At 38.5% G+C, this 24,678-nt stretch overlaps 2 protein-coding genes across 2 annotated transcripts in view; both read left to right on the top strand.

Moving 5' to 3' along the window:
• The first annotated feature begins 1,916 nt into the window (after nt 1-1,916).
• On the top strand, nt 1,917-9,612 carry htatip2 (HIV-1 Tat interactive protein 2). The gene is made up of 7 exons (XM_047362580.1): nt 1,917-2,292; nt 5,230-5,419; nt 5,491-5,598; nt 6,508-6,645; nt 8,036-8,097; nt 8,547-8,775; nt 9,251-9,612. Exons 1-6 carry the CDS (start codon nt 2,177-2,179, stop codon nt 8,764-8,766), a joined length of 834 nt encoding a protein of 277 aa, XP_047218536.1. The 5' UTR covers nt 1,917-2,176; the 3' UTR covers nt 8,767-8,775; nt 9,251-9,612.
• A 981-nt stretch (nt 9,613-10,593) lies between these two features.
• The window catches only part of prmt3 (protein arginine methyltransferase 3), an 87,018-nt gene continuing 72,933 nt past the window's right edge, over nt 10,594-24,678 (top strand). Inside the window, exons 1-9 of the mRNA XM_047363882.1 lie at nt 10,594-11,109; nt 11,350-11,464; nt 12,312-12,394; nt 12,488-12,537; nt 12,683-12,788; nt 14,615-14,768; nt 15,187-15,328; nt 16,805-16,870; nt 18,366-18,487. Coding sequence (XP_047219838.1) covers nt 11,088-11,109; nt 11,350-11,464; nt 12,312-12,394; nt 12,488-12,537; nt 12,683-12,788; nt 14,615-14,768; nt 15,187-15,328; nt 16,805-16,870; nt 18,366-18,487 — 860 coding nt within the window. The 5' untranslated portion in view covers nt 10,594-11,087. The remainder of the gene's footprint in view (nt 11,110-11,349; nt 11,465-12,311; nt 12,395-12,487; nt 12,538-12,682; nt 12,789-14,614; nt 14,769-15,186; nt 15,329-16,804; nt 16,871-18,365; nt 18,488-24,678) is intronic.

The raw sequence follows: 24,678 nt of genomic DNA on the forward strand, positions 1-24,678 counted from the left end.
TTTTCTATTAGATTGGGTCGATGCCTTGTGTTCAAAGTGGCAGGGGTGTTAAAAACATGGGGAGTTGATGAATTCATTGCATGTGACTGCACTTGCTTTCTTTGTGCAGAGGTTTTGACGACTGAAACCCCCTGAAGGTTTGGCAAAAGGCAAAAAATATTTTCAAGGATTCAGCCTCCATCTTGCCTCTGAGTCCATTCTGATTCTCTAAACAAAAAGTTACTTTTTAACCATTCTCATTTCTACACAAATCTGCTATCATAAGAAGCCTTCTGTGCCATATTAAGATTACATTCATCGTTTTGTCAGTAAAAAATTATTTACACCCATTGGACATTTCTTTTTGTCACATTGCAAACAAACTTCAATGCATTTCTCTGATTGTTTTGTGCTAGACCAGATACAGGGCTTTAAAACATTTTACAATTAACCTGCATTTCCCCCCCCCCTTCTTTCCTATTACAGTTGCAAGTTTGCGTCTTGCAATGTCTTGTATGTTTTTACACACACTTTACTTTGTTGCAAAATAGCTCAAGGTAACTCAGATTGAAATGCGTGTGTCAACAGCAATGTTAAAGTCTTGTCACAGATTCTGCCCCAGTACAGAAGTATTCGGCAGCCTCTAAAACTTTGTCTTCCAAGATTACCTCGTATTTCGCTCCATCTAGATTCCCATTATCTCTGACCTGCTTCCATGCCCATGCTAAACAAAAGCAAGCCCACCATCATGATTCACAACTGGTAAAGTGTGTTCAGGGTGATTGTCCAGTTTTTCTGCCACATGTAACACTTTGCATGTGCTCCAAAAAGTTAATGTGTGCCAAACACATTTTCCCCACATTTTTGTTGGGTCCTCTTGGGGGAAACTTTAAAATAGAATTCTTATCAGATTTTCTTTTGCCACTTTTCCATAAAGGCCAAATCTTAGGAGTGCATAAAAATGTTTCCTGAGCTGTGGATCTCTGCAGCTCCTGCAGAGTTAGAGTTACCATGGGCCTCTTAGTTGCTTCTCTGATTAATGCTTAATAATTCATTCCCTTTTACTCATGTTTACAAGGGACACCACTCTAGTTTCTTTGTATTGTTGTTACTCCATGTACTTTGAGATGTCACTAATACTTCATTTACTACCAGTAAATTTCTGCCTTTCTTCTTGGAGGGCTGATGAAAAATAAATATTTTTTATTTATACCGTCTAACATTAAAAGCTGACTGGATAATGATCCAAGGATAAAGTCAGTGTTCCTGTCAGTTTCAAGTATAAATCTGCTGTAGAACAACTAATGCAACAATTATGCAATCATTAGTAGCTTCTTATTGGTGATTCTTATTGTCCAAGACAACCTGCAAGTTCCTGTTTCAAGTTTGTAATGATTAGCAGTGTCTCACTAATGTTTTTATCCTAAATACAAAAATGCAAACTAATGTCTAGCTGGAAAATGTCCATGTCTTGAGTGACACAAGAATGTTTTAAATACTGAGGAAGGAATAACAGCTGCAGCTTTTATGAGCTCTAAATTTCTGCACTAATCAAACTTCAGTTTGAGGTTGTGAAAATACAATTGATGGATTGGAACAGAGGACAATGATGCCAGATAATGATGTCATTTCTAAAAATACATTATCAAAACGCGCGTCCTTAAAGTATTTTTCAATTAGAGAATTTTATTTTCCAACAGTTCTGTAACTTGCATCATTTCAAACCATTAAGTAACTGCATTCAGTGAATTGTGACGTAAACATATTAGTCTTTTGCTTCCTTCATAGGGATGATGCATCAAGGTTAGCCTTTCTGTTTTAAACTGGGATAACAAGTTAGACCGTACAAGCACACATGAGCTTGACTGGGAGAAATATTACCGTCAGCAACCCGATTTGAACCTCTGGAAACGACCAAATCGTCCCGGTTCCAGTGCGCAATGCGCATGCGTCACATACAGTGCGTTTTCTGGTAGATGATTGCAGGGTAATCCTAGATTCAGTGATTTACCTCTTTCAGTTAGGGTTACTGCTTAAGAAAAACCACTAACTTTTTACCCTTGTAGTTTGATGTAAAATCGTTGACAATTTTTAGTTTTTCTTGTTGCTTGTCTCGTCTGGAAAACGGAAGACGGCACTGCTCGTAGATATGAAGCAACCAGGAAGTGTTTAATCGTTTCTCCCACCAGTGTCTGTTATGAAACTCCTCCGCTTCACCCTGGGAAAAGCGACCTGGATTTTAACCGTCACTGTTGCCATCTTAGCAGCGGTCTTTTATTATTTTGACGATACTGCTTCTAGCAAATATACGAGGTAAAATATAACTATTTATTTATTTTGCTTTATGGAATACAAGGTCCGACATATGCGCCTGTTCGCTCACCTGTTCTTATGACCATGCAAGTTAAAGACATCTTTCACATAGGCCGGGGTGAATAAAATTATTCAACATCTTTGTACTGGTTATAAGGCTGTGCTTTGTGAGCAAGAAGCAGTGCCGGCCTAAGGTATGTGCATACTAAGCCGCCACTGCTGCTTATGGCCCTCCCGAACAGCAGGGGGCACCAGGGGCCCTCAATTTCTCATTCCAATAGAGCTATCAAAGCATTTAAACCTGTTAGTAAATTGTATGTAGAAACAAATGCTGTTATTTAAAACTGCTTACAATCTCTTTCTACTGATACCAAGATTATATGTTAAAAATGATAATTCAGTGTATTTTTAATGTAAAGTTCTGAGGTAATTTCTGACCTTCAACTTGCATTAAAACATGTGGAAATGTGCCCTTTATGGGCATAATTTTAGTTATTGCCAATAACTTTCAGCAAATAATATTCTTTGATCAATATTTTATGCCTTTCAGTGGTCTATTATTCAGCAAAATGAATATTTTCACGTTTAAAAACACTACAGGAAACATTGTGATCTGAAACAAAATGACTTACCACTTAAATCTTTTTATAAGTAAATCTTTTGGTTAAATGATTTACATTTTATATACAATAATCTTATTACTGCACAGTGGCACAGTTGGTAGCACTGTTGCCTTGCAACAAAGAAGGCCTGTGTTCAACTCACAGCCGGGGGGGTTTCTGCATGGAGTTTGTATGTTCTTCCCATGCATGCATGGGTTCTGTCCGGATACTCCGGCTTCCTCCCACAGTCCAAAAACATGACTGTTAGGTTAATTGGTTTCTCTAAATTGCCCTTAGGTGTGAATGAGTGTGTGCATGGTGGTTTGTCCTGTGTGTGTCTGTGTTGTGTGATGGACTGGCAATCTGTCCAGGGTGTACCCTGCCTCCCGCTCATGGCTGCTGGAGAGACTAATGGCTGATTGACAGTCTTATTACACTTTAGAGTACTTGATATGGTCAGCTGTTTTTGTTTAGGTTGGAAAAGAAAGTTTTCATATATAAAAATCTGTTTTTTTTTGTATAAAAGGTAATTGAAAACAGACTACTGGTTTGATTATACTTTGTATAACTCAAACACGGTTTTGTTAGATAAAAAGTTCAGTGTCATACCCTGGCTATGTCGCCAATAGGAAAAAGATACATTGAAATCTGATTGTGTTTATTGTAGTGGTAATCACAGACCCAGCAACTGGAACACAAACAGCAGCTGCAGACATACTGCTAATAACATGAACTGCTGTGAAAGTGCATGTTTCCAGTCAAACAGAATTTAATATCAGACAAAATAGGGAGACTTACAATGGTTCGAGTAGGTCACACAAGAACCCGGGACATCTAAATTACTACAGTCCTCACTTGTCTGAGTTGAGGTCAGTGTTCATGATTCAGCAGTTAGAAAGAGACTGGGCCGAAATGGCATCCATTGAAGAATCCCAAGAGAAAACCACAGGTAAGTGATAAAAACACAAAGGCCCATCTCATATTTGCCAAACAACATCTTAATGATTCATGACTTTTGGGAAAATATTCTGTAGATTGATTAGACAAATGTGGAACTTTTTGGAAGGTGTTTATCCCTTTACATCTAGAGTAAAACTAACAGCATTTGAGGGAAATAATATTATAATGGCGGTGGTAGTGTGATGGTCTGAGGATTGTTTGCCGCTATGGGACCTGGATAACATGGCTTAATCGATTTAGCCATGAAGTGTCTTCTCTACTTAAAAAATCCTGAAGGTAAATATCCAAGGATGAGTTTGTGATATAAAGCTAGAGCACAATTAAGTTATACAACTGGATAATGTTTAATAATAAACAAGAAATTCCATCTCAGAATGGCTCACAAAATGAAAAGAATGGTCTAGACTGGCCTAGTCAAGGTTCCAGACCTGAATCCTACTGAGATGTTGTGGCATTACCTAAAACAGACACAACACCACATGATTGCAGTTGTTGCCACCAAGGATGGCTCAACCAGTTATTAGGGTTAGGAGGCAAATAGTTTTTTTGCATCGAGCCAAGTTAATAATTGAAATTAATTAAAAACTAGATTTTCTTTTATTCACTCAGGTTATCTTTGTCTGATAGTAAAATATATAAGTGACACAAATAAATCAAGAACAAATCTAACGGGGTAAATACATTTTCACAGCAGCATACGAACTGTAAATTAGTAGCGTATGAAGAATGAACCTACTTTCAAATTTGTTTAAAAGTTTAAGTAACAAATTAGTATAATGCGATTTTTACAATATTCATTTAGAATAAAAGAGAATTTCAAAGTACCAATTGTACTCAAACAGAGGAAAATATTTTTAGGTAACAGCAATAATTTCATTTCACTAATTCACAACTCAATCGTTTCTGCTCCTTGTGACATCACATTTCAGGCACAGTGTTACAATAAAGGACAGTTTTCTTCTTGAAAAGCTTGTGCCTACGCTAAAACCCTGTACTTCAAACTGCCAAGCCGACTGAGTAATTCAGTAAATCCTTCTTACAATTTATTTACTGCTAATTATTTAGCAAATCATGCAGAGGGAGCAATAGTTCTATACAGTCTTGGCAAAGAGTAAATGAAAAACAAAAATACGGCAAGAAATCCAAAGGAATACCTTAAATTTGGACTGGTGTTGGAATAAAGATTTGCAATGAACATCATTATTGACACTTATTAGGATTTCCTTTATAAACCTTTTAAAAATGTTGGTAACCCAGATGGTATAAGCTTGCACTCCTTGAAACACATTAACGCTTTCGCCTTTGGTATTTCATTACCTGTCCTGCTCAAGTGCATAGTGCCAACACGTCTGCCTCATGTGTGTCTGTCTTCCAGCATGGCTGAGAACATAAAAACACTGGAAGAAAACTTCAGGGGTCAGAACAAGAGCTGCTTCATTCTGGGTGCTTCTGGGGAAACTGGAAAGATGTTGCTTCGAGAGCTGCTGGAGCGAAACATTTTCTCCAAAATAACTCTTATCGGACGAAGACAGTTGACCTTTGGAGACAAAGAGTATGAAAACCTGGTTAGTGTCTGGATGCAGCTTTTACAACATATTTACATTCTGCTTGGTACTTCTTTCTCTTCTGCCTACAGGTACAGGAGGTGATCAACTTTGAAAAGCTTGATGACTATGCTGCTGCTTTCATGGGCCATGATGTGGGCTACTGCTGCCTGGGAACAACCAGAGCAAAAGCAGGGGCTGTAAGTAAATGTAATTCAAAGTGGGGCTCCAACTGTAAAAAAAAAAAAAAATCAGATTTCAACATTTGTTTTTTACCCCTTGTTCTCATCTGTTGGGCCTGTTAGCAGTGACAATCAATAATCAACATGTATATTAGGGTTGGCTGAATTAACCAGGCTACTTGCAAATAATGATCTAGGTATAGTGCAACCCCTTAATGCCTGAAGTTATATTGTACAAAATAGGTTACCTGTTTTTTTTGCTGTCAGTCAGATGTTAAATTAGAGATTATTAATTTGAACATTGCTTGTACAATTAGTGTAGATTTAGGCATGATTCCGATTAGCAACACTAGGCACTGTTTCAATCTCAGTATTTTATTGATGCTGCTTTTGCTTGAATAAAACTGAACTTGAGTCAACACCTGTGTTTTTCAACCAGTATTGCCTTTTACCATTACAGTGTTTCAAATAATGCTATATACTGCAAAATTACTTGGCTGTATAGTCCCAGAGACTGCCATCTCCTATTATGCAATAAGAAAACTGTCAGTAAAAGTTTTTTTTGAACAACCACTGTTTTATCATCACACACTGTTTTAAATACAGCTAAATACATACATAATGGAACTATGGAAAATCTTATTTAACAGGATAAGGCATTTGTCATGCAGTTTGTCAGGTCTTTTTTTTTTCTTATATGACTTCAGGGTCTGTTTCTGTCTTATTTTTATTATCTTTCTCTACCTAACACTTGCAACCAAACATGTTTAGCTTATAGCTCATTCTGAATCACCTTGATGGTTAAATATTCGTATTATTAATTTAAGATTCCAGTTCCAAATTAAACAAATTATGCATTTTTGCAACAGAAAGCCACTGTGACAAATTCCAAATGAATAACGTAGTGTTATTACTCCTGGTTTCTAGGATGGTTTCATCAAGGTTGATCATGACTACGTTCTTAAATCTGCTGAGCTTGCCAAGGCTGGAGGCTGTACACAGTTTCACTTGGAGTCTTCCAGAGGAGCTGATAAAAACAGTAACTTCCTCTACCTCAAAGTCAAGGTCTATCATTAACTATTCGTATTACAGGGGTTGGACAATGAAACTGAAACACCTGTCATTTTAGTGTGGGAGGTTTTATGGCTAAATTGGACCAGCCTGGTAGCCAGTCTTCATTGATTGCACATTGCACCAGTAAGAGCAGAGTGTGAAGGTTCAATTATCACGGTAAGAGCACAGTTTTGCTCAAAATATTGAAATGCACACAACATTATGGGTGACATACCAGAGTTCAAAAGAGGACAAATTGTTGGTGCACGTCTTGCTGGCGCATCTGTGACCAAGACAGCAAGTCTTTGTGATGTATCAAGAGCCACGGTATCCAGGGTAATGTCAGCATACCACCAAGAAGGACGAACCACATCCAACAGGATTAACTGTGGGCGCAAGAGGAAGCTATCTGAAAGGGATGTTCTGGTGCTAACCCGGATTGTATCCAAAAAACATAAATCCACGGCTGCCCAAATCACGGCAGAATTAAATGTGCACCTCAACTCTCCTGTTTCCACCAGAACTGTCCGTCGGGAGCTCCACAGGGTCAATATACACGGCCGGGCTGCTATAGTCAAACCTTTGGTCAATCATGCCAATGCCAAACTTCAGTTTCAATGGTGCAAGGAGCACAAATCTTGGGCTGTGGACAATGTGAAACATGTATTGTTCTCTGATGAGTCCACCTTTACTGTTTTCCCCACATCTGGGAGAGTTACGGTGTGGAGAAGCCCCAAAGAAGCGTACCACCCGGACTGTTGCATGCCCAGAGTGAAGCATGGGGGTGGATCAGTGATGGTTTGGGCTGCCATATCATGACATTCCCTTGGCCCAATACTTGTGCTAGATGGGCGCATCACTGCCAAGGACTACTGAACCATTCTTGAGGACCATGTGCATCCAATGGTTCAAACATTGTATCCTGAAGGCGGTGCCGTGTATCAGGATGACAATGCACCAATACACACAGCAAGACTGGTGAAAGATTGGTTTAATGAACATGAAAGTGAAGTTGAACATCTCCCATGGCCTGCACAGTCACCAGATCTAAATATTATTGAGCCACTTTGGGGTGTTTTGGAGGAGCGAGTCAGGAGACGTTTTCCTCCACCAGTATCACGTAGTGACCTGGCCACTATCCTGCAAGAAGAATGGCTTAAAATCCCTCTGACCACTGTGCAGGACTTGTATATGTCATTCCCAAGATGAATTGATGCTGTATTGGCCGCAAAAGGAGGCCCTACACCATACTAATAAATTATTGTGGTCTAAAACCAGGTGTTTCAGTTTCATTGTCCAACCCCTGTACATGCCATATTGGAAACCCTTTTACTGAACATGTTTCTCCCAGGTTATGGTAAAAATTATAAAACATCTACTGGTATGGATATTTTTTTTCCAGGGCCAAGTGGAAGCTGAAATTGAGGCTCTGGGTTTTGACAGATTAGCCATTTACAGACCAGGGTAAGTGATCCCATTTTGTAAATAGAATAGACCCAAATATTGTATAATGGGGAAAAAAAAGAAATTTTATAGTGAAGGGAGAGAAATTACCTTTGTCAAGTTTGCAAGTGTAACAATATTTGCACAGGTCTGGAGAGAACATTTTCTCTGAGGTTTTAGTATGGTTGTAAACGTGTTCTTAATCTTTTTTAACAAAATGCATACATGCAGCCTGGGCTGCCTGCAGGGCTGATGATATTATTGTATAAAAACAGATTGTTACAAATTTATAAATTTTGTTCTTTTTATTATTATAAAGACAAAGAAAAGGCTTTTGGTTCTACGTCGGTCCTAAAGTTATGACTCTCAGTGTACTGAAAATGAAAACTAGCTGCGTTAAGTACTTGCTCACTGCAGTACAACCAGTTCAAAGCTAAAACCGTCTCATAACTACCGTTTTCCTCCAACAGGGTTCTGTTAGTAGACAGACAAGAGAGTCGACCGGGAGAGTGGCTCGCCAGGAAGTTCTTTGGTGCCGTCTCTGCCGTTTGTTCCACTTCCATGTCCATCCCAATCCAAGCGGTGGCAAAAGCGATGGTGTCCAACACTCTGCTTCAACCTGAGCAGAAGGCAGAGATCCTGGAGAATAAGGACATTTTCAGTCTAGGAAAAGTAAAGGAAAATAAATAAGCATGGAAGGTACAAAGAGTGGAAAAAGTATTTTTCCATTTATTTGAACTTAATAACTGTGTACAAGCAATATGTCTTGAAATGAGGCCAGCGTATGCCACAAACTAACAGACAGGGATCTTGTTAGACAACACATCAAACAAATGGACAGGAACACTTCAAATTAAAAGAAAGTAAATAACAATTATTCACATTTCTGGCAGATTTAAAATTATTTTCATTTAACAAAAACTTTTTTTTTTTCATTGGAAATGACACAGATCCAGTAAAAAATTAGATGATGTAGAAGGGGTATTAATAAAAAAAAACAACTCTCTTTTTATTCACCTTTTACAAAAAAAAAAAAAAAAGGGATGTTGGAAATTATTTACACCCTTATCAATAACCAGTGGAAATATCTGTATTGGCATAACGTAAGACAACGTAAGACAGACTTTGTGTTTGAAACTAAGATTTCATAAAACTAATTTCTCTTTCTTTTCAGAACTACAGAGGTGACCAGATTCTTCAGGCCTCATCAAGATGTTTTTGGAGTACTTGAAAACAGATATTGCTAATTCCAAAGAATGTTAATGAAGTAAAGCGATTTCTTCATAAAGTGAAACATCTTTAGGAGGGATTTTATTGTTCCATTTTGTATTGTGATGTTTATATCTGAGGGAAATGCCAAACTTGTTAGCATTCTTTAATTGTACTCTGAAACACTAAACTACTGCCTTAAACTGAATGTGTGAACATGTTAGGATGTACATACATATATTGTTAAACAAATTCAGTAAATGATATTACATATTTAAGTGTGTTTAAAAAAAATAAATCAATAAAATATTTCCATGTACAATTTTACAGGTCTGCCTTTTGCCTGTACAAAATTAGACTATGAAAATGACATTTCATAAAATCTATTTAATGTTTGCACTAATATTAATATATGTACAAACCTTTGATAATATCTGCGGGTTTGTGAAGAGAAACAGTGATTCTACAGTCCAACTTACTGTGAAAAATTGAAACTTATTTTTTTAGTTAACAATATGGTGAACCAATCAGCGTCAGATATTAATGTGAAATACATGACACACAATGTAAACTATTGTTTATGAAAGAGTTTCAACAAAGAACGATCTTATTATTTTCTCGTTATTTGTTTTTTGTCTTTTGAGTTTTTCTTTTTCATTTGGGTTGATAGATTTCATTGATCCATATAAAGTACTTTGGATAATTTGTCGTCTTTGATCCGACAGCGCCCTCTTGTGACTGAACATGGTCGCACACTTTCCTAATGTAGCCTTTTAAAGAGCTTCAGAAGCCTTAGGTTGTCCCATTAAGACTGCAAGAAGTAAACGTGTTAAATTATAGCAAAATTACTTGTATTATTTATTCAGTGCATACATTTCTTTAAAAAAACATTAGTTTAATAAGTCGGCGTTTCGGTTTCTGAAAGAGGATAAGGAAGATCATTACCCGTCTAAAGATGAAGCTTAGATGAAGTGGCCCAGCTCACCGTTTCTCCACACTGTTCAGAAATGTCGCCTAGTTTTGTATCTTTCTTTGAAATTTAGTCAACCCACACATATTCTCATGCAAGAAAATATATAACAAAATAAACTTGAAAGCCATTGAAATAATTCTGGTGTTCCAATCACTTCCTTGGCTGCAGGTAAAGTTTGGTGTGGAGAAACTTCACTGGCCTGCACAGAATCCTGACCTCAACCTTTCTTGAACACCTGTATCAGCAGAGGCTGCAATTCTAGTTTCCTCATGTAACTATGAACCTTGATGGAGATTCTTACAAAACAGTTAAAGTTGCTGCTGGCAACAGTGGATCCATCAACAAACTGGACCTCAGAGATTGAGAATAGGATGCCATCAAAGTTCATGTACATGTAGAGGTAGACAGACGTATACTTTTGGCAATTTGTGTCTCAGTCCTCAGTAGGTAGAGTCTGCTTTGACCCTTCCTGTAAAGAGCATTATTGTTGTGATTCTAGTTCAATTTAATGTTCAGGTGAATATTTATCAGAGTTCACTATCTCAGTGTCTGTTCCCGTGGCAGCTCCTTGGTTATCCCCGCGTTGATCAAGAAATAAAATCGGGCAAACTTACCAAAGTATTAATTTGTATAAATCTAATTAATTAAAAATGTATAAAAATATAAAAACAAACTTCGGATTATCAAGGAAATCGCAAGTCATTTTCCAGCTGTTGATCAGTTTAAATGCTTTTTGGTGACATCTGGTGGTTGCAATCTGGAACTACAACCCACTATTTGAACGTCACAATACGTCATCAGGAAGTCCTCTGACTCCAAAGGCAGCATCATGGCAGACAACACAGACACACGTGAGTCTACTATAAAGCAAAACAAAGCATCCTAAACGGTTTCATTTTAGAATATAAACGTTTATTCTTCCGCTGCTGGGTATTTGAACAACGGGACATGCGCTCAGGGGGGTTAAACCGTGCTTTAGCAGCAGATTGCTGAGCTGTAGACTGACGGTGTTGCTGCAGATCTAAATAGTTTGTATTACCGCTGCTGCTGTTAGCTGTGTATCTCAGTGTGATGAAGTCTTACTCTGACAGATGGCGAGGAGATGCCTGAACTCTCTGAAGGAGATGATGATGTGGACGATGATGACGAGCAATGGCAGTGGATGGAGGAGGAGAGACAGACAGTTACCTGCTTGTTCTGTGACAAGTGAGACAGTATTTTCATTACTATTGTGTGGCATTTTTTCCTTGTTCGAATTCTGCAGTTTTTCCACTCCACTAAAGTAGCTTTGCTACATAGTTAATACATTATAGTGAACATTTGTGTTAAACGCACTAAGTAGTGATTTTCAAATTAAAAACGTGCAATTGCATTCAGCCCCTTTTACTCTGATAACCCAGAGTGAGAATTTCTAGCAAGACTTGAAAATGGCTTTTCACCAAAGCTCCCTATCCACTCTGGCTGAACTAGAGATGATTTGAAAAGTAGGATGGGCTCCTAATGTGCATAGGCGGTAGAGACATAATACAGAAGACTTAAAGCTGTAATTATATATATATTTATATATATATATATATATATATAGCTTTTAACTTTGTTTTTAAAGTGATGATTTATGGAAAAGTTCTATAGGACCTCTATATTTGGTTGCAGTCTGTGATTTTTGTCATGCCATATGCCTTAAATAGTTGCATGTATATTATAACCCTTGATCGAATTATGACTTAAGTCCTGTCTGGATTATTTGATTGCACAGACTTGGCCTCCAGTCAAACATTTTTGGTCATGTGTTGTACATTGATGTCCTGTTCAATAAAATCTCTTCTTAATTTCTTCTCTTGATAAGAATTTGAAGTGTTGAAAAAACATAATCAATGGGAAATGCAGTGTCTGCTGGTTCTAATTATAAATGTGAAATTTGGTCTTTTATAGATTAAGATCTTGGATATTGTATGTAACATAAACAAGAGAATCTGTTTTTCATTGTAACGTTTGTAGCTTGTTTAAGACTTTAGAATTGAAACTTTCTTTCTTGCTTTTCACTGTTGTTTAGGTTGTTGGACTCTGTTTCTGCAACCCTTCAGCATTGCACAGCTGAACACCAGCTCAGCCTTGTAAACGTAGTAAGAAAACACAGTAAGTAAACACAGACTCAGCAGTTTCTCTTTCCAGAAAGACCAGACAGTCACTTTGTTCTGTTGGTGTCATTCATGCTCCATTTCTCTTTAGGTTTAGATGACTACGGTTACATAAAAATGATCAATTTCATTCGCTCTACAGTAAGTTCTGTCTGTTGCTTAGTGGCAGCATTTTCCATATTTCTTTAATAGCAAAACATTTCTATTATATATTCATAAAAGCACTAGAATATTGAGCAACCTCTAACTTCTGCAGTACTTTAAATCTGTTAATCTGCATGTTCAGAAATGTGGTCCATCCTGCCTGATGGAGCTGTCTGAGGGTCCCTTACCCTGGGACAGTGAAGACTTTCTGAGACCAGTCGTTCAGGACGACCCACTGCTTCAGACAGGTACTGCCTCTAACTGCATCTAGGCTGCTTATGTTTCTCATCAATACAAACAGAGAATCCACCATTGACTTTGTAAGTTATGAGTTGTGCAGCCTATGGATGACCTGGTAGGAAATACAAAGTGGAACCAACAAACAGATTTAGGAGATTTAAACAAAATAAATATCCTGCATGGCTTGAAAGTAAGTTGGGAATTGCACACTGCAGCTAAAACTGGAGTTTTATTTCACTTACTGTGGAATTTGTGACATCCAACACCAAGCATCAGAGAGGAAGAACGATTTACAGAGAAATACAACAGGGAGCAGGCAGAATGTTTACTGTCAGGAGGACCTCTGAGAAGGCAGTACGGCGGTTCTGATCAGTGCTGAAGACTGAACTGTCTCTGACACTCACTGAACTACTGAGGCTAAAGTAGTCTGAGGTACATTTAGCTATTTAATAGTGATGGTACATACTGTGCTGAGGCTTCACAGCTTGTGTCGAGAAATCCAGGAGGTGTTTAGTGAAGCGCCTTTCGAGGCTTGTATCGTTTACTGTGAGCAAAGTCATCAGTGACATTTGAAGCATCACTGGTTCAAGGACCGTTTCGATTATTGGCAAAATTTATGAACCAGTTTCATGCAGCAATTAATCTTCTCACATGTTGAGGGTCAGTGTTGGTTCCTTGTTGCATTGTGTGGGATGAACCCATGAGTGAGAACGATTTCCTCTTTGATCTGATTCAGAGTTTCTGTCTTAAAAAGTCTTAAATTTGATCATCTGAATTTTAGGAACCAGAAAGGCTTAAAGGAGCCCAGGTTTCAAATACTTACATTTCTGATACTTAAATTGCCTTTGGCATAAGGGAAATCAATATTTCACTTAAACTTATCAATAATAGTCGCTATGAAACTTACTGCAGACTTTATTTGAAGGTATTGAAGTTTGGTCACCTACAGGTATAAATGAACTGGGAGGTAAATATAAGCCACTAGGTGAGCCAGTATAGGTAAGAAAGGTAATTAATGAATTTAAGATATTTGTCATAATAATCATGGGTATAGAAATGAATACATAATGGTCTTAAAGTCTTAAACTTATAGGCTTGTTGAAACCTACAGAAAAACTGATTCCAAACAATACAGTAATCATATTTTCAGTGATGTGTTTGATGTACTACATTTTCCTTTTCATAATCCATTGTTTATTGTGTGCTTAAGAATTTTTGTACCATAACAACAATATATATCTTTTAAATGAATTAAATCCTTTTGTTTCACAAACAATCACTGTTTCTATTCTGAACATCAGGGGGTTTTGTGTGCACATAAAACCTCCAAAAATGAACCCTTTGGTGAAACATTTAGCATTAGGCTTCAAAGCTTCATGAGGGTTCATCTGGCCGTGACTGAAATTCAGTGGTGTGATGCACAACCGTGTGAATATTCTAAAAATAACATGCAGATATTTCTCTTTGGGGTTTGTTAAACTGGAAAAATCAATAAGCATTGAAAAAATCATAATAAAATATATACATGTTTTTACAGTGACTTATATTCAATTAGTGTTCCTGAGTGTTTAATTTACTACATCACAACTTTTTAATATCCAGCTCATTGATTTACGTTTATGAATTACTGGCATACACCTGCGTTTCTAAAACTGGCCTTGGTTTAAATGGCCAAAAACAGAGAAAACAGAAATAATTGTTGGAATTTAGTCGGATTTATTGTTGGACAGTGAGGGAACCAAAAGGTTGTGTCTCTTTGGTATATATAGTGTATGTTAACATCCGGTTTCAACTATATGTACTTGTTTGGCTCATGCCTCTGTGGTTTTGTCAGACCCGGAGGAGCTGTGTGGCAGGGAGGACATGTGCTCATCATCCAGGGCTGAGCCCTGTGATAAACTGGTCCGGAGAGCCCTGGCAGCTGAAGAAAGAGCTCATCGCTCAGAAGAGGCGTTGACCAGAGCCATGGAGGATCTGCACAAACTAAAGTTAGTGATTTATTTATTTTTCTCCATTATGATGCTTTTTTATAAAATTTGTACCTATCTTTTTTTGAAGCTTCTCAGAACTTGGTTTGCAAGTATAGTGTGGTCCTTCAGAATTACCCTCTTTGGCCCAGCAGGGGGACACAGTGATCTCTACACAAACTTAAATCTGAGTTCCTTGTGAAAGAAGTTTGAAGGGAAGAGGGGAGATTAAACAAGGAGAATGGGGAAAATTCCACTGCAGCAGGGAAGCTGGAGAAAAGGGAAAATTACTGAGGGTGTGGATGAGAGTCAGAAAGATGAATGCCTCCCATCTCCTTCATTTACTGCTTTGTCCTGTGTGCATGTCCTTCCAGTCACTGCTTTTGTCCCATGTCCCAGTATTGGAAGTTTATTGCAGGTCTTTCTGCTTTTGTTTTAGGCTCCTCGCTCAGGATTTGGTGCTGAACGCAGAAACCAGCAAATCTGGTAACCTGGGTGCTGTCGCCGAGCTGCGGGAGGATGAGGATGAGGCCTACTTTAGCTCTTATGGCCATTATGGCATCCACGAAGAGATGCTGAAGGTTTGAGTCTTGCATACGTACGGTCACTGAGCGGTGTTGTGAGGCAGTGCCTCTCAGCAAATAAGTCTTAAAAGTGAGGCTGGGCTCATCAGTTTGCAACGTGGTTGAAAGATCTTAATGTAGCATGTAAATGAAAACTATCATCTTTCTGCATAAATTCATTCCGAGGACAAGACATCTTCTCAAAAGTGACAAATCAGCAATAAGTGTGGAGCGCTCACGTGAGACGCTGCGCTCCATACAGAACATGGAAATTAATTTTCACACACCTTAAAGCGTTGAAACCTGAAAGTGTCAGCACATGTTCAGGGATATATATATATATATATATATATATATATATATGTGTGTGTGTGTGGTGGGGGGGGTATCTGTTTGCTGCACTTTCCCACTGCAGTGCTTGGATGCATTCCTGTTCTCTGATTGGTGCCAAGAACTGTGAAGTTTTGCGTTGTGTGTGCGTCAGTCTGAAAACTTCATCAGATCCTGAGGAGGGGCCTAGAACACGGTGACGATGGTTTCCGAGGGTCATCCTGGTCAAACAGAGTCACCATGAATGCACTCTGTGTGTTACAAAGATAATTATTTTCCTCAGTTTGATTTGATTTTTGCACTGATGGCATAGTTTAAATTGTATATAGTTTATCCTTTAGACATTGAAGTGTGTCTTTTCTAAAGTAGAAAACATTGGTAAATTATGATGCACAACGTTTTTAGTCATATAAATTGTGACCAAGAAAGGTTTCTCATGCTTTAAATAAACTGACATATAAATTACACTTATTTAAACTAATCCTAAAAAATCCATTTTGGAATCTACCACATTGTAAATATCATAATCTTCCTTCTACTCTGTTTATCTTTCTCATTGTACCTGAGTTTTATAAACATTATCAGCTTTCAGAAGACATATCAGGGTTTCTACACAGTCTGGAAAAGTTTAGATTTCAAATTAAATATTGTCCAGGCCTGGGTGAGTGTAGAAGAAGACAAACGATTATAGAAAATATTTAGATTTTACATACAATATACTGTATACAGGTCGCCAGTCCATCGCAGGTGTCCAGGTTGTCCCCCGCCTCTCGCCCATAGACTGCTGGAGATAGGCACCAGCTTCCCCGTGACCCACTATGGAAGAAATGGTAGAAAATGACTGACTGTGACTATATTATGTATATAAAAAACAAAACTTGGATTAATTTATATCTATTTATCAAAGTTGTGCATCATACATCTATCCTTCCATGCATGTTTTTCAACCCTCAGTTCATTTGTCCGTCTTGTCTGTGATTTTTGCAGGTTTTATATATAATTCCTGACCTGGGTGGAAACCTTTGTAATTCAGAAAATGTGAACTTTTGCATTTATACCTCTAAATCTATTTTGATTTGACACTTTTCTGCACACTAATGGACAGACTTTAGCTTAGCATGGTAATAGGGATTGATGCTCGTATTTCAAACTTTCTTTTTGCAGGATAAGGTGCGGACAGAGACCTACCGCGACTTTATGTACAGCAACCCAGAAGTGTTCAGGGACAAGGTGAGCCAGTGGAATGGATTGTGTGCTTTAATTTCTTTAACATGTGTGCATTAACTGCTATACTGTACAGCAAAACCTATTAAAGGCAGTGGACGTTTTCCACACAGCACATTAATAAAGAGACGATGTCTGATTTAGAACACCATCCAGCTCTCTATTAACACCTCAAATGTTGACTGCACGGTCCTGATAACAGGCGTGTAATCCACTACCAAACCCATAACACCCCCTCTATGCCAAAACCCCCACCGTCTCCTTCCCATGTTTCTTTTTTTCACAGTTTCTAGCTGCAGGAAGAAGTAGCCTTTCATTATATGGGTAGTTGCTGGTTGAGATGAGGCTCTAGAGGACAGAGGTTGCTCATGTTGATGGGAACTTTATCCCTGTCAGGTTGACTCAGCCAGCAGAGAAGAAAGTGTCTTTTTTTAACAGCCACAGACGGAGAAGAGAGCACAATAGCATCATGAGGAATGGAGAAAAAAAGGAGGGGTTGTTCGTGTCAGTGTTGGGCCTGCGACACTCTGTGAACTCACAAAGACAGCAGGGAACTCACTGCGAGTTACCCTAAATAGAGAGGCAACCAAACACAGAGTTACATTTAGATGGATCTGCAGGAACTGCTTCTCTAGCTCTGTAGCACCAGTTAGAATTGCAGATAAAACAATTCACTGTTGTGCCAACTTAAAATGGATATAAATGCTAAATGTAAGATATAATCACAGAAAATTAAAACTGTAACATTGTGTCTGAATTATTTAGTGCTTTTGTTGATAAGTGGAGATGCACCGATCAATCGGCCAGAGATCGGCTTTGATTAGCTTGATGGATGATCGGTAGATCAAACGCTGACATAAAAATCAACGATTCTCTACTCATTAAAAGGCGGCAAAATCTTTCCACTTTTGGTCTTAACCAAACCATTTAAGAGCCTGTACTTTGAAGCTTTTTGTTGAGTTTCATAAACTCCGTTATCTTTTAGTGATTGTGTTTTAAAAAAAAAAAAAAGAAATAAGCAGCCAAACCTTAAAGTTAAGTTTTTGGTTTTTGAAACTGTTATAGGGTAAAGAAGAAATCTCCATTGTTGTACCATTTTGAAGTGGTGTAACTTGTTATATTGTTGTTTGAAGACATTCATTTCCAGACAAACCTGCCATGAATTTGGAAAATCAATCCTATTTGAAGAATATTTCTTATCGTGTGGAATGTTTTTGTGGTGTATTAGAACTACGTGTGTATAAATAAAGAATCTTACATTTTAAAAGAAGTGAACTTATTGTTTTTCAATAGTAAGATTATTGAGCTGAAATTATTAACACACCCTAAAGTATTTCTTGGGTTACAGATGTCATTAAGTATGAAGGTTATCATTAAATGCACAGTATGACTAGATGTCATCATTTTCTGCAGATACAGGTAGAAATAGTTTTTTTCTAGCTGATAGGACTCAGTATGAAGCTTCCACCTGTAATCACCGCCTCCTCCTCTTGTTCTGCAGGTGGTGCTTGATGTAGGTTGTGGGACCGGCATACTGTCCATGTTTGCTGCCAGAGCTGGGGCCAAAAAGGTGATTGCAGTGGACCAGTCAGAGATCATCTATCAGGCAATGGACATAGTCAGGTGAGACATACAGCATGTAATGCATATAGACTCATAATTAATGACATTTTTACTTTGTAAATCTTTAGTCATTGAAATTGAACTGGTATGTGTGCATATTATGCTCATATTATTGGGTCAAAGAGCTGCCTTTTTTTCCTTCTGCCTACAGCGAACAACAGTGAGAGTAAGTAGAGCTTCATGTGACCTCCATCTACCTTTATTTGTTGCAGCTGGCTGACTTCAATAGAGCTGCTGTCAACGGCATCGCAATAATGTACATAATTTACACCTGCAGTTTGACTTGTTTGTCCCTCGGCCCTTCTCCCATGCGGTCCGAAGGCAACAGTCACGTCCACACAAACATATTGAATATACTGAGCCCCCTTTTTATTACCGTTGTGAATTAGTTTTTTCTCTGATTTCTGGTTCAGTGTGTTTCCAGTTTTCCAGCAGCTGGTTCTCACCATTGGAGTCCATTTTCCTCCACTGGGGCTTCTGCATTTACCATGACTACCTGTAAACGCCATCACACCCCTGCTATTGAAATGCATTTTTGAATTAGAGGCCATTATGACTGCTGTTATTACCGTTATGTAAGAGAGCGACACATAAGCCAAACAACAGGGTTTGCTGAAGGAAAAGGATGTTTTAATTTTACAGACCACTGACTTGCTGTTGAAGTGTGTGTCAGAGTGCGGGTTTTGTAGCAAGTTCTCTAGCAATGAAGAAAGATGCCCTCAATTCTCTCGTGCTCACATCCTTTTTCACACTTTTGTTCACATATAGACACAGCAACAAGAGACACCTTTTAATATCAAGTGATGACTTGGTGCATAACTTTAAAGCTGGTATTTTGTCTATGTGTGTGTGCGCACAAACTACTAACTCTCCATGTTAATATAAGGATTCTAATTAAAGTTGCTCCTGTTGGCTGGGCAGGAACATCCATCTCCTGTCTCTGCTCTGTCGGCAAAGTTTAAATGAAAAGCTTGATGTGATCTCTTTTTTCAGCTCCAGCATTTTTTCTAATGGACAATGTTTAAATCCTTAAAACAGAGCACAATTACTGGAATTCAAACCTAAACCCAATTTATTTATAAAAAGCACATTTAGAAAAATGACCAAAGTGTTGTACAATAGTAAAACGTTTGTAATACATACAGCCAAGACAAAAACAATTAAAACAGTCCAAATCTCTCTCGAAAAAGAGGTTTTATCTCAAGGGACATCCTAATGAAATAAAGGTAAAATAAAAAAACAGATTTAAAGTAGAACAGAAACATTAAAAGAAATATACCACCTGACACTGTCCCAAAGGCCATCGGGAATAGATGTGGGTCTTTTTTTGTTTTCAAAAAAGACAGGAGGTGAAGATGCTTGTATAATACAGGTATGTCTCAAAAATTGGAATATTGAGTAAAAGTGCAATATTCTTTGCGAGTCATCTCTGATAGTGGAACTCATATATTATATAGAATCATTACACATAGAGTGAGATCATCCAAGCCTTTGTTTCTTGTCATTTTGATGATTATGACGTACAGGTAAAGAAAACCCAAATTTCAGCATCTCAGAAAATCACAATACTGTGAAAAGGTTCATTATTGGACACTTGTGGTTTCACACCCTAATCAGCTTATTAACCCAAAACACCTGCAAAGGTTTCCTGAGGCTTTAAACGGTCTCTCACTCTCAGTCATAGACTACACAATCATGGAGAAGACAGCTGACTGGCAGAAGACAGTCTGCAGCTTGCACACATCAAGTGTGTCCAGAAGACAGCCATAAAAGGTCATTGCTGAAGAAGCTGGTTGTTCACGGAGTTCTGTATCCAAGCATATTAACAGAAAATTAATTGGAAGGAAGACGTGTTGTTTGAACCGTGCACCAGCTACAGGGAGAGCTGCTGTGAGAGTTGTCAAGCGAAATCCATTCAAGAATTTAGGGGAGCTTCACAAGGAGTGGGCTAAGGCTTGAGTCGGTGCATCAAGACACCACACACATACGAATACTAGACATGGGCTATAAATGTCGCATTCCTCATGTCAAGTCAGTCCTGAACCAGAGACAACGTCAGAAGCTTCTTATCTAGGCCATGGAGAAAAATAACTGAACCGTTACGGTACATGGACTGAACTTTCCAGCCACTCAAAGTGCTTTACTCTAGAGCCACATTCACCCAATCACTCATTCATTCATGCTCCAATACGCAACACCGCAACTTGAGGTATACAGGTCCTTCTCAAAATATTAGCATATTGTGATAAAGTTCATTATTTTCCATAATGTCATGATGAAAATGTAACATTCATATATTTTAGATTCATTGCACACTAACTGAAATATTTCAGGTCTTTTATTGTCTTAATACGGATGATTTTGGCATACAGCTTATGAAAACCCAAAATTCCTATCTCACAAAATTAGCATATCATTAAAAGGGTCTCTAAACGAGTTATGAACCTAATCATCTGAATCAACGAGTTAACTCTAAACACCTGCAAAAGATTCCTGAGGCCTTTAAAACTCCCAGCCTGGTTCATCACTCAAAACCCCAATCATGAATAAGACTGCCGACCTGACTGCTGTCCAGAAGGCCACTATTGACACCCTCAAGCAAGACGGTAAGACACAGAAAGAAATTTCTGAACGAATAGGCTGTTCCCAGAGTGCTGTATCAAGGCACCTCAGTGGGAAGTCTGTGGGAAGGAAAAAGTGTGGCAGAAAACGCTGCAAAATGAGAAGAGGTGACCGGACCCTGAGGAAGATTGTGGAGAAGGGCCGATTCCAGACCTTGGGGGACCTGCGGAAGCAGTGGACTGAGTCTGGAGTAGAAACATCCAGAGCCACCGTGCACAGGCGTGTGCAGGAAATGGGCTACAGGTGCCGCATTCCCCAGGTCAAGCCACTTTTGAACCAGAAACAGCGGCAGAAGCGCCTGACCTGGGATACAGAGAAGCAGCACTGGACTGTTGCTCAGTGGTCCAAAGTACTTTTTTCGGATGAAAGCAAATTCTGCATTTCATTTGGAAATTAAGGTCACAGAGTCTGGAGGAAGAGTAGAGAAGCATAGAATCCACGTTGCTTGATGTCCAGTATGAAGTTTCCACCGTGAGTGACGGTCTGGGGTGTCATGCTATCTGCTGATGTTTGCCCACTGGGTTTTCTGAAGTCTACATTCAATGCACCATTCTACCAGGAAATTCTAGTGCAATTCATGCTTCCCTCTGCTGACAAGCTGTATGGAGATGCTGATTTTATTTTCCAGCAGGATTTGGCATCTGCCCACACTGCCAAAGGTACCAAAATCTGGTTCAATGACCAAGGTTCTTGATTGGCCAGCAAACTCCCCTGACCTGAACTGCTAAGAAAATCTATGAGCTGTTAAGAGGAATAAGAGAGACACCAGACCCAACGAGGCAGATGACCTGAAGGCAGCTATCAGAGCAATCTGGGTTTCTGTTACACCTACACAGTGCCACAGGCTGATGGCCTCTACGCCATGGCGCATTGATGCAGCAATTCATGCACGAGGAGGCCCAACAAAGCATTGAGTACATAAAAATGAACATACTTTTCAGAAGACATTTGTGCTTAAAACATCCTTTTTTGATTGGTGTAATGTGATATTCAAATTTTTTGAGACACAGAATTTTGGGTTTTCTTTACCCGTAAGCCATAATCATCAAAATTACAAGAAACAAAGGCTTGAAATATTTTACTCTATGTGGAATGAATCTCTATAAAATAACCATTTCACTTTCTGAAATGACTGACAAAAAATATGGCACTTTTATGCAATATTTAAATTTTTTGACATGTACATGTATTTGAAGGCCATTTATTGTTTGGTAGCCACAACGTAAAAAACCAGATGTCCTCTAAGCTTTATTTTAGTTTTGGGGTCATATGGCTGAAGCAGATCAGTGAGATATAGCAGAATAAGACCAGCCAAATAATTTCAAAATCAATTCTGTGGTGCAATGGGACAAGAAACAGATCTGTTTTTTCTAAATATAAAACTGGGATCCATTGGTAACATCCTGCTTGATATACAGTTCCACGCATTAAATAGATGTGTGGAAGGCTGTGATTAATGGTTTCAATGCTTTGTAGATGTTTAAAACTAGAGCAGACTACCTTCCAAAAGCCATTTTTGCTCAGAAAGACATTTAATAGATAAAAACAATTATTTCAAAAGTTTTTGAAAGGAGCAGAAGTCTGGAGATTGGCTTTTGGAAATGCTTTATAGTGTGTCAACAGAGCTGAGAAATATAACAGGGTATTTCTTTTAAGAATTAGATTCCATTTATTTTGGTTGATGTGGACTGTAGACAGTTTTTTGAATGCAATTCTGCCAATTAGAGGCCTAAATCTAATTGGGCAGTAACACAATGTCATGTAAAAAATTAAGTTCAAACTTTGTGTAAAAGTATAAATCCCTTTGCTTCTTTATGTAAGTTGTAATGGAAACAAATTGTATGACATGGTAAACATTTTACATTAGAAAGCAATCATTTGTGAACATCGCACTCATCCTCCCTCACATACCCACAAAGACACAGAGATACTGACTCTCTCCCCAGAGTCCTGACATTGTCCTCTAAATTACCCCAATAATGAGATTACAGTGTTTCCTTCTTGTGAAAGGTGGAGGAGGTGGTGGGTTATAGGCGTGGGTGCAGGGAAGTGTTGGATTCTGGGAGGAGGTGATAGCAGCACTAGAGGAGCAGCTGAGATGGGAGAGACAGTTTAAGATAAGGATCGTTGCTGCAGAAATGCTCCCTGGGCTGCTGTGAGTAATTGTTCTGTCCTCTGTAACATTAGCTGTCATGATAATGGAATATTCACAAAGATTGATACCCAAACGGGCTGCTCTGAAAGGAGGGATCATTTAAACAGCATCAGTGATCTTACAGTTCATACCTGAACCAGACATATTGCTGGCTCATACTTACAGTTTTGTCCTTTTCACGTCTCTGTTTCTGTCTGAGAAGACTTTGGGTGCAGAGTAGTAAAGGTACCGACTATGGATCCATGGAAAGTTTTGGAAATGGAAAAAAAACATAGGAAACTAGAATCCTGTCAGCATGTTTCACTATAGTTACTTCTTGATTAGCTGACTACCATTTTGAAGTCTCCAGTTATATAACTTGACACAGATGTTGCTGTCACACAGCTTCCCATCTTGCAGTGTGTTGGTGTGTTTATAAACACACTATGGGGGGTCTAAATGTAAATATGTATGTTGCTTTTAATGCAATCCTGTTCTGGTACGCAAATATACAGGCTGCATATGGGGTCACTGCTGCAATATCCGAGTCACAGTTGTGTCAGCCATGCAGCAGTGGTGCATAATGTGGGATACTTGATGTGTGCAAGCTGCAGTGCTCATGTGGTGAAATATTGCAACGCCTGTTGCAGCCTGGGTAATCTGGAGATCTAAATAAGTATGGAACAACTTTTAATTCATGGGAAGGCCTTACTTTAACTATAGCATCATGTCTTCTGTCTCCACTATAATGAAAGCCTGGTTATAGGGGTATTATAAAGACAAATGCATACTTCAAATCCAAACAGAAAATGGTAAGTAAAGTAAAATTGTATTGATATCGCAAACTGCTTGACAAGTAGACAAAAACACTAAAACATGTAAAAACAATCAAAAACACAATCCAGACCTGCAGATTTAAAGCATAAGTAACTATAGCCAGTTCAGAGCACGACAATAGAAGTGAACTGAGCAGTAGACATAAAAATAAGGGCTAACAAGAGATGTGCCAGGACCGATACCAGAAGATTCAGGAAAGGTTGCCCACCAAGCATCTCAGCCTGTAGAGAATAAGGAGATTTTTAGTGGTTTCTGTGCTGTCTTGTAAAGTGGGGAAAAAATGGATTTAGCTCATGGTGTTTCTGAAGCCTTGGTACACATGACTGAAAAAAAACCACAGCTAGGTTTATTTCTGGTTCCATTTTCTAAAAGAAAACAAAATCTGAATGTTCTTTTAAAATGGATTAGTAAAATATATTATCGAAAATAACTTTGTCATATTTTTGGTTCATGTTATAAAACCTGATCAAATTTACAATTGGGGTATATGTTTTAGGTTGTTATTTTTCAGGACTGGATTGGACTTTTGACTTGTCCTGGGTATACCCCACCTCTCACCCACTGACACATGGCGACAGGCACCGCCTCCACGACAACC

Source organism: Girardinichthys multiradiatus, chromosome 4 (genome assembly GCF_021462225.1).
Source record: "Girardinichthys multiradiatus isolate DD_20200921_A chromosome 4, DD_fGirMul_XY1, whole genome shotgun sequence".
In the NCBI taxonomy this organism is placed as follows: Eukaryota; Metazoa; Chordata; class Actinopteri; order Cyprinodontiformes; family Goodeidae; genus Girardinichthys; species Girardinichthys multiradiatus.

Coding starts and splice junctions, on each gene's coding strand:
- htatip2 (XM_047362580.1), top strand. CDS start 2,177: ATGAAACTCCTCCGCTTCACCCTGGGAAAAGCGACCTGGATTTTAACC. Junction 5,420..5,490: donor ACAAAGAGTATGAAAACCTG/GTTAGTGTCTGG, acceptor TTCTGCCTACAG/GTACAGGAGGTGATCAACTT. Junction 5,599..6,507: donor CCAGAGCAAAAGCAGGGGCT/GTAAGTAAATGT, acceptor CCTGGTTTCTAG/GATGGTTTCATCAAGGTTGA.